Source organism: Empidonax traillii, unplaced genomic scaffold (assembly GCF_003031625.1).
Source record: "Empidonax traillii isolate 1590-97213 ecotype Southwest subspecies unplaced genomic scaffold, ASM303162v1 scaffold155:size2260171, whole genome shotgun sequence".
Taxonomy (NCBI): Eukaryota; Metazoa; Chordata; class Aves; order Passeriformes; family Tyrannidae; genus Empidonax; species Empidonax traillii.
In genome coordinates this window covers 1071187-1081203 of record NW_020955348.1, presented here as the reverse complement: position 1 = coordinate 1081203, position 10017 = coordinate 1071187, and the positions used below count along the sequence as shown (strand labels likewise).

Genomic DNA, 10017 nt, shown 5'->3' with positions numbered 1-10017 from the left:
AACTGAAGAGCTTACTTAAAAGGGTAAGATAGCACAAAAACTAAACCCAATAAAAGTAAACACAAGTAAACAAAATCAAGCAAAAATGCTATTAAAATTATTATGTTTCTGATTGCTTAGTCACAATTCAGTATATATTCAGTAATATAAGCAGAAAAGCAAATGAGAAACAGAGTTTTTAAAAGAAATAGAAGTTTCAGTAAGACAGACTTACACTGGTGTAACACTCAGCAGAGGGAAGTGAGGCACTCAGATGCCCAGTTGTAAAGTGAGGGCAGGATGGAATTATTCCCACTGTATTTCGCAGAGGGATCCATACAAAGAAATGATGATATATCTGAATACAAGGTAGAAAGAGTTCTTTGCTAGAGGAGATCTAGAAAGAATGCTTGAGTAATTTTATTTTTTATTTTTAAAGAAAAGAAATGTGCAGCATCAAGTTTATTGCCTGTAATGTTTCTCTCAGAAAGTGCAGACTACTTTCATGTTCCATTAACATACATTTTGTGATATTTAACTAAGGCATAAAACTGATGTTCACACAATAATAATATTACTAAGGGCTAAAATCCTAGTTGTTTGTTTACAGATTGTAAAAACACTAATAATAACAACACATACTTAATTAAGACAAAATACCGAAGATCAGAAAGTATTTGTAGCCCTCTTCATATAAAAAACTCTGGATGTTTCTTTTCCACACAGTGTTCCCCTTGCTGGGTAAGCCAACAAAAAGAACAGGATCTTGTGGAGCCTGGCCTGAAGTGCCCAGGGTCAGTCATCCAGCTGGCAGAGCAGTGCCACCCCCCTCTTGATCCAGTGCTGGACAGGTTTGTCCGTGTCCAGCCTCAGGGCAATGACGAAGTTGGTGGAATGGCCGGTGGTCGATAGGACTCCTTTGCGCTCGCTTGTCTTGTAGAGTGGGCAAACATAGGCACTGGATTCCTTTATGTCCGATTTTGGAGCTTCAAAAGAACCCCAAAATAAGCCATTACATTCAGCAGATCTATTGATACAATAATCTGCATGCAAATATCAAGTATTTTCAGTAATGTCTTTAAAGCTAAATAAAAATGCAACATTGTTTTGTGAGCAACAGAATAAAATTATTCAGCTTCTTTTTTTGGTGTTCTCTTGTGTGGTATCTTTTGTTTTTAAACCCAACTACAATCCACAATTTGTTTTCAGGATTCAATGCCTTCCTGTGATTCTACAAGCTTTGTAGTACTCAAAGAAACATTAAATCTGCACAGTTACCTACTTAAACCGTAGTTTATACATGAGCATGTAAAAGCTCTACAAGAATTCTGGTCCAGCTGCCACAGAACTAACTGCAATTCAAGTCACCTGGACAGAACTCTGCAGGAACTCTTTGTGTGCCCAGACTGGTTACATGGAACTTGTGCAAAGCCTAAAATCATGCAGGTCTGAACAGATTCATCCAACCTCAAGAGAAAGCAGGCAAAGTGGGAATTTTTTAGACTGCCCGTTTGCTGACAACATCTAAGCTGTAACACTTGCAGTAGAAAGTTGTGATTATGCGAGTAAAACAGGGATTTACTCCTCCTGATCAAAGAAAACAAAAGTTGTGAAAAACCACTTACTAGTATGACAGACAGCTGGCACAGCAGCTAAAAATAACCTGAGCAAACCTTGCTAAATCACATGAGGTAAAATACTGAGTCTCTGTAAGTCAGTTAAAAGTTCCCCTCAGCTTGAATAGAGCCAGGAATTCAAGTACCATGTGCTTTCCTACCCAAATTAACTTTTTGTTGAAAAATAGGTTGGGAGCAACTGAACATATTCACAAAAACTTCATTTAACTAGTCTTTTCATCTAAAAGTAAAAAAGGAAACCACTGCTGTGATTTCTTGTTGAATAGCTCATACCAGAGAAATTGCACTCACTTGGCTTTATCCAGATGATTGGCATGGCATCAAAGAGCACTTTGGGATACTGCTCAGTCAACATTCCCCTGGTGAGAGAAAGCAACAAAATAATTATTTGTGGCTTGAGGGGTTTGGTGGGGGTTTGTTTGGTTTTTGATGCTCTTTGTTGGCTTTTTCTTCCATGTGTGAGAGAGTATTTAATTTGGGATGTTACTTCAATAACGTGAAAAGTATCTCTCAAAATATTTCAGCCAATCTTGTCTGAGCATCTAAGAAAGCTTTCCAGAACCACAGTGAAAAACTTGGCTACTGACTTTGTCCTGTCCCAGCGAGCTCCATCTAAAAATAATCCGTGGATATAAACACCGTCTTCTGGTGCAGTATCAGCAGTATCCTGAGGAATAACCTGCAAGAAATAAGTTTTCCATGTTATTAAACTTCCACTGCTCTTTGCAGTAACATCTTCCTTTCAGTGCTGCTTTTATTCCAAACCATGGAGAGCAGATTTCAGTGGGTTTGTTAATTACCTTTATAGAGGTTATAAAATGAGGCTTGAATCACACAGATGAATATGAACCATATAGGCTGTTTTTTGAGTGGAGGTCCAGGTCCAATGCCAGCATTACTTTTCATTACTTTGAATATATCTCTTCTACAGATGTTATATATCATCTTATGAATATATATCATATATATATATAGTAAATTTTTCATATATATATACATATATTAAGGTATGACAACCTTACTAAAGAAATACACGTATGTCTTCAGACTGCAGTGAGTTGGTTGCAAAATGAACCTTCCAGTCAGGATTTCTGTACTACATCTCACCACAACATCAGGACTCAGATAAACAAAATAGTAATTTATAACTTCTCCATACCTGAAATTCATATCCCAGAAGGTCAATAGGGATTCTGTGTTTCCTAGCATAGTTTTGCATTGCTCCAGTTAGGAAAGCTTGAGTAAAATAGAATCCTGATAGCCAAAAAACTGGAGGCTTCCCTAATTCATACCAATCCTGGAAGGAGAAAAGTGACACATTCAATAATCAGAAAGAGAAATCCCACACTCTTTGACAATTTTCTGCATAACTATAATCAGAAAATCTAAACAAAGCCTATCCCTCCTTTCCCAGTAATCTTTTAAGGTAAAGGACAGATGATACAAAAAAGGAGATTAACTAATTGGCAGCCCTGCCTTTTGTACATTACCTGTAAAAACTTGAGCCTTGCTAGCAAATCTACAATGTAGCTCCCTAATGGCTTTAGGCTTGGGTAGGAATGTTGTGCCCACTTCTCAGGAACTTTTCCAACAAGGAGACTGCCAGACAGAGCCTCCAGCTCAGCATCCATAACAACCAGTCCCTTAATGGCTTTCTTCAGGTTAATGAGTGTAATACGAATAGTTCGGATTAAACTGCAATCAGAAAATAAAACATTTTCCACACATTTGGCATGGTTTGTAAAACATGACAGTGGCACTGGAAAGAAATTTTAAGGAGTGACTATGGAATCATCTATGGAACTTGTATACCTGATACATTCATACACATACATATATATACACACATATACATGTATACACAATTAGTCATATCTGTCAAGTCATGGCTTTGTGTAGATTTATTTAAGACTAGGAATGGTAATAATTATCTCTGATATACTCTGTATTGTTAGGTAAGAGGATAAATTTGGATCTCCAAAGGTATCCACCATTGATATTCCCCAGATGAAGAAAAAAGGTTTAGATTCCAAAAGAAGAGGTGGGCAGGGTCTGCAACAAGGAGAACTTGGAGACTGAAGGCCAGAGGGAATTAGGGAGAAAATGGAGCAGGAAATGTGAAGAGATAAATAGAAAAGGAGGAGGGCAAAGAAAAAAACAAAAAGAAGGAATGGAGATGCAGGCAGAGAAAGAAAATTATGAAACAAAGTCAAAAAAGAGACTAGGGAACCACAGAGAAAAATGAAAGTGATTCTAGGCTTGTAATCATAGGAGAGTACTTGTGGAAATAAGGTCTAGGGAAAAAAAGCACGGGAAAAGGGGAGGGGGGAAGGAAATTTTTCAAACAGAAGTATGTGAGACAATAAAGAAAGATACAGAAGTATTCCCATCTGTCAAGGAAAAGGTTTCATAAACTACAGTTTCTAAACCCTTTACCCTACAGGTCAGAAATATGAAGAAAATAAAATATAACTGATGATAAAGATGGTGAAAGGGAAAGGGAAGTTAAAAAAAAAAGGAACATAAAAATATTGTTTGCATTCTCTCTTCCCAGAGCTTCCTCACACTCCCTTCTTCTATCTTGTATTTCTCTTTCAGTTCATTTTGCCCCCAGACCATTTTCCTGACAGCCATCCCACACTCTGACTTTCCACAAGGAGAAAGGGTGTTTGGACGGCAGGTATCACTGCAGACAATTAGAAGAGAACAAAATAAATGGAATATTTCACACAACAGAGCTTACAGTGTATGAATCACAGGAAGATTTTCCCTGCAAAAAGAATTATAATAAAATAGAACATTCTTACTTGTTAAATCTTTCCATTTCTTGCACCAGAACAGTGTTCATACTTTCTTCATATCTCACAGGATATTTAAGTAGGCAACTTTCAATGTCAAAATCATTTGGAAGCTGTAAATGACAACATTTTTGAAAATCATTCCATATATCATTATGCAATGGTTTTACATTCAAGGTATGCAAATGTGAATATTTGCAGAGCAATAATACCACTAAACTTTCTGATTATTATCCTGTATTATACCTATTTAATAAAACTCCTTTCAACTGAAAGACATCTGTGGTGTGTTACAGCCACACCAGTTCTTACTTGCATAAGCCACTAAATTCTTCCCAGAAGCTTTTTCTTCCAACAGAAAATCTATTTGACACTTCAAATTGTAATTAAGGAATTTCTGCCTTGTAAAAGGATAAATGGAAGTCGTTTGTCTAATACAATACCTTGCTGAGAATATCATCTGCAATTGCATAAAGGGTGCTGTCGCCTCCCCCAGAAGTTCCCTGAGTGCCTCCTCCTTGTGTTAAAAGCAGAGATTCAAAGAGGGTCTTGGTTTCCTGAAGATCCTTTGCAATATCCACATTGTCATGCAAGCCAAAAATCTCTGGCTGTTGACTAAAGGGAAGACTCTAGGACAAAATCATAAACATCTGCATGAGATAAAGCAGCACACTGGGAATCAGATCCAAGGTTTTTCTTTAGAAGTCAAGTGAAAAACTACCACTTACTTAACTGCAGGTGAATAAGGACCTTAGGGGCAGGTATTTGCAGACAGTCACTGGTGATGACCCATCACCTCTCATATAGAGAGACATTTCCAAGGAATTCTCAATTATCTGTGCTATAGGTCTTCCTACCTAGTTACTGATTCCCTCTCAGAAACATTCCAGATCATGGCAAGGATCATACAGGGGTGTTAGGCAAGAAGCCAAGCACACAATTTAATGTTCTGCAAAACCGCCTTTCTAAGGTAGAGAAGCCTTTAAGTATTTCCTTCTTTGTGCTTCATCACTGTAACAGTTCAAAAGCTTGTTGCTCCTTTTTACCTTAATAAACTCAATGTATTCCTCATATGTGCCTTTTGGTGGAGCATAGTAGTTGCCACTGGGAGAAAAGGTGTACCGGGGGTTCTCAATGATGTCGGGATTGTAGAAATCATCCAGCATTGTCAGCAGCAATCGCCGGTCCCAGTCATCTGTCACTCGGCCTCCATAGTTACACTCCCCAGTCAGGTAGGACACAGCCTCAAAGGGGACATGGCTGTATTCATTGATGAACAGCTGAAACACAGCACATGGGGCATTCTAGACACTTGCAAGTCATTCTTGAATTATTTACAAGTGGATGGTTTTGCCAGTCTAAACTTTCCAGATGGACCCTTTTCTGTGTCATAAACACACTTAATTTTTCTTCCAGTCTTCAGTACCCTCTGATTTCTTTCATTAACTTCTTGGTGGCTTTTCTAGCTGTTCAGCCTTAACTTCTGTAATTCAGTTTTAACTCTCCTGACTTTTCTACACAGTGACTACAGAAGATTCAAGGTCAAGAAGTGTTCACCACTTCATCTGGGGGAAGGATAATAGTCTAAGGTTCTGTTAACTAGCAAAAAAAAAAAAATTTCCTCCTACAAAGCACCAAAACAGGTAACATGGTACTACTTAAAGCACAGTGAGCTCTTATCTGTGACAGTTTAACTTTGATAATATTCATATACACTCATTCCATAGGTCTATAGGAATCCAAAACTCATGAAGAACAAATCCCTTATTTCATGTGTAATTTTGAATATATTTATAACATGACTGACATTCCTTGCCTTTACAGCTTAAGTCATTAATATCTATGAACATTTGATGTAACTTCTGTTGTATTTGCTCCTTTTGACTACCAGCTGGGCTTCCAAGGCCAGAGTTCCAGTGAGCAATCCCTGATTTTACCTGGAGCTGTCTGATGCTGATCCTCAAGTCTGATTCATTAAATCCATAGGGAATATTCCAACCGAGGGGCCCAAACTTTCTCCTCTCCTGAACAAGAGCATGGAAAAAACAAACTCCAAAGAGCAGTTTCTCCCATACCTTTGAGAAAAGCAGAAGAACAAAGCATTATTGACTAGTGATTATTGACTAGTCTGTAGCTCCTGCTGGTGAGTAACCTGCACAGAACACCACGTGAGATCCACTCTGTGTCTGGTACCAGCACAGGGCACCACTGAGTGCTGTGTGGTTCTGTGCCCTGGGAACACGAGCACACACAGCTGCCACACAGGCAAGCACACTGAGACACTTCCTCAAGTGCTCTTACATTCTCCCATGAAAAGGGACAAAATAGTACCAGATATTTATTTGTAAGGTTCATTAGACAAAGGCAAAATAGAGATGTATTTTTTAATGCAAATCCTTAGGTGCAGTCACACCCATGTACACAGATAACCCACATCCCTGATTGTTTTTCACTTCCTTCAAGGTCATGATTAGCTCAGAGGTTCCTCACAAGACATATGGGCAGTGTAGAACTTGGTCCCTGGGAGCAAGAAAAGATGTCCTGAGTGCTTCCCATCTCAATAATGATAGAAACATCACCCTTCAGAGCTCATGTCCATTGTGCACTATGTGTGTGTAACATGGAAGTGATTTAATAAAGTCTAAGAAACCATTTGAAATATTGCCACGTGAAATTACCTGGCAGAAAGAATTCTCAACTAGTCATCTTTATAATTGCAAAACCTAAACTCACAACCACAGTAAAAAATTTAGGTTATGATATACACTGGACAGAAATCAATTTATCTGTGGATTAAAAAAAAAAACAAACAACAAACCAACCCAAATCCAAAAACTTCTCAAGAGATGGGCACATTACCAGCTCCTTTCCAGGGCATCCAGAGAAGAACACGGGATCAGAAATAGGATCAGAGAGAAAAGACTGAAGAAGGTTTAACCGGAGACCAGTGGGAGGTTCATTTGTCATCTTCACTCCATTCTGCAGGATGGTTACTGGGAACTAGAGGTAAAACCCAGCAAAACTGCACTCAGAGAGTGTGGAAGAGATGCTAAATTAACAATATATTATTACTCTGTGTTTGTTACATAAGCAATTATCTGCAAGAAATGACATTTTAAAGAACAATAGCTTACAAAATAGTCTCCAATGCATCAAGAAAGAGCTATAGTTTAAACCTATAGTTTAAAATGTTTTTGAGGTATTCATTACATCACAAATAAAATGTAAGAATAAATTTTTGAATTTATGTGAAACAAAAACTTGGTGATAGCAAAAATACACAAAATATCACACATTACAGTACCAAAATATCACAAAGGAAATTTGAGAGTATTATGTTTATAATTATTTTTAAATTTTTTTTAATTGATTAAATTATTTCTTCAAAACCTCCTTCTATTTCAGAGAATTTCTGCATTATCAGCTCATTCAGACATATAAATATTCCCTCAAAATGCCATCAGCTTTTCCTTTCCCCAAGTACAGAATCTGGGCAATGCACACACCTTTGGTGAAGGGTAACTTGTAAGCCAAAGCCTGAAGTCTGGGTGACACTTTTCACTGTTCAGCTCCTCACATATTTTCTCCAGTGTTGGCATCCAGGAGACAGCTAAATGACAATTCTGTAAACAAACCCATGTTCCTTCTTCCATTGCTGCTTCAATCATTCTCGTAGCTATAGGTCCTTGTCCTTGTCCTAAGGAGATGGACTGGAACTTTTCCCCCACCATCTCCCTGTCAGTTGCCAATTTCAGGAGGCCTTGAACAAGGAAGCACAAAATTTTAGCATTTCTTCATGAAAAAGAAGTAATGGCAGAAAATAATATATTTAAAACTTCTATTAATGTTTTGTTTACACGTACATAAAAAATACTCATGTTTAGGGAGGACAGAATTTCACCAGTGTGAAATGATGCATTCAAATCTACTTGCAGGAAGTGCAAAATAATCTTCCTGGTGTATGGAAGGGGAATTTCAGGTCCCTAACCTGAAAAGCTGTTCTACACTGCTGTTTTCCCTTTCTGTGTATACTTACTAGACATGGGATCTGCTCCTGGAGACAGCACAAATATTAAGGGGATTGTAGAATTTGAATCTAAGTAACTTTTTGATAGATCAAAAGGCGGTGGCTCAACAAATTTCTTCCCCAGTTTATCTGTAACAAACGTTGTTATAGCTGGACTAATCTAGTAAAAAAAAAAACACAAATGCAAACCATTAACACAAACATAGATTAAATAACGTCAGACAAAAGTTCTCAGGTGATATTTGTGGTGTTTGTATTGCTCACTTGAAACATGAAAACTGCATTGATTTGCTTAGTAAAATATGATGAAAATCAGATTCTTTATTGCAACAGCAACTGCAAACTCTGCTACAAAGCATGGAACAGTCTGCAAACACTCCAAAACAGATCATTTTACCTTGTCTGGTCTTAAGCACCGAAGAACTATAATCTTTTGTAATTCAGTTAATGTATTATCCAATTCTTCTGGTAATGGACAATTTTGAGGCTCTTTGCTGTCATAAATTTTTTGCCATTCACCTATATTTTCAGAGATGTGACTCCTAGAGAGAAAATCCCCCACAGTTACTGTAAATACCTGGATTCTTTTTTTTTTTAATGTTTATCAAAGGCCAATCCCATTATATTGTCATATAAGCCATTTCACATCTACATAAAAAAACAATCCCACAGTTGAGCTGCTCCATGGTGAATGGAGAAAAATCTCTTCCCACCAATCCCCCCATGCTGCTGCCAATAGACTCCACCTGAGAGATTCCAAGTTGACAGTAAGTTCTGCCCCTTCCTCTGGCCAGCACTGCTTGGACATTCATAGGTCTGGGTGAATTATTTGCCTCCAGTATTTCAGGAAAACACCACACTTTAAGTGAAGAAAATTCCCAGGAAATTCAACTAGGGAAATGTGTATTTTCCATCACACAACATGCAGAGTACTCCTCTGCAATGGATAACTCTCAGACTATTTAAAGGCTGGATCACTGCATATATTGTTACAAAAACTCCAAATGGGCTGAAATATCAAACAATTTCTTCTGTCAGAGCAGTGTTTCTGCACTCAGATCCAAATGTGCCAAATATTTGCACTCAGCTATTTATATGCAAGACTTGTACAACCATGCTGGCTCCAGAATTTAGTGTTCACTTCTATTTAAACCCAGGGTGAAGTTCTACTTATTCCAGGAGATCAGATTTTACCAGAGAAACTCCTTCCCCAGAACTGCATGGAATTCTGCTCTGGCATTCACTGATCCCTTAAAACAGTTTATCTACCACGGAGATATTCTAAAATAAAAGTTTCTTTAGGTAATGCCTCAAACAGTTTATAAAAATAATTTAATCAAATAATATTATAATTAATGATCTGACTGAAATAGGTGAAGAAAACATAATGGTGAAAAAAGGGGCTGGTTTTACCCTGTTGCCATTCTGGCACTGATTTGGAAAATGTATAGCAAACATTTCTTTCAGCATGTTACACATGTTGGTCAAAACCAATTCAGGCCAATTCCCATCAATATTTTACTATACCTCAGTCTCTCCATAGCTGGCATTTCACTTGCACGACACAATTCATCCC

The 10017-nt window shown here is 37.7% G+C and overlaps 1 protein-coding gene across 1 annotated transcript; it reads right to left on the bottom strand.

The window, feature by feature from the left end:
* Positions 1-86: 86 nt before the first annotated feature.
* Positions 87-10011, bottom strand: LOC114057943 (dynein heavy chain 12, axonemal-like). The gene is made up of 13 exons (XM_027884793.1): positions 9969-10011; positions 8839-8983; positions 8451-8601; positions 7921-8174; positions 7274-7414; positions 6352-6489; positions 5461-5694; positions 4858-5043; positions 4424-4527; positions 2776-2913; positions 2204-2295; positions 1908-1975; positions 87-965 (listed from the first exon to the last, which is right to left on the bottom strand). The coding sequence occupies exons 1-10, from the start codon at positions 9989-9991 to the stop codon at positions 2898-2900; spliced, it is 1392 nt and encodes a 463-aa protein (XP_027740594.1). The 5' UTR covers positions 9992-10011; the 3' UTR covers positions 87-965; positions 1908-1975; positions 2204-2295; positions 2776-2897.
* Positions 10012-10017: the final 6 nt, after the last annotated feature.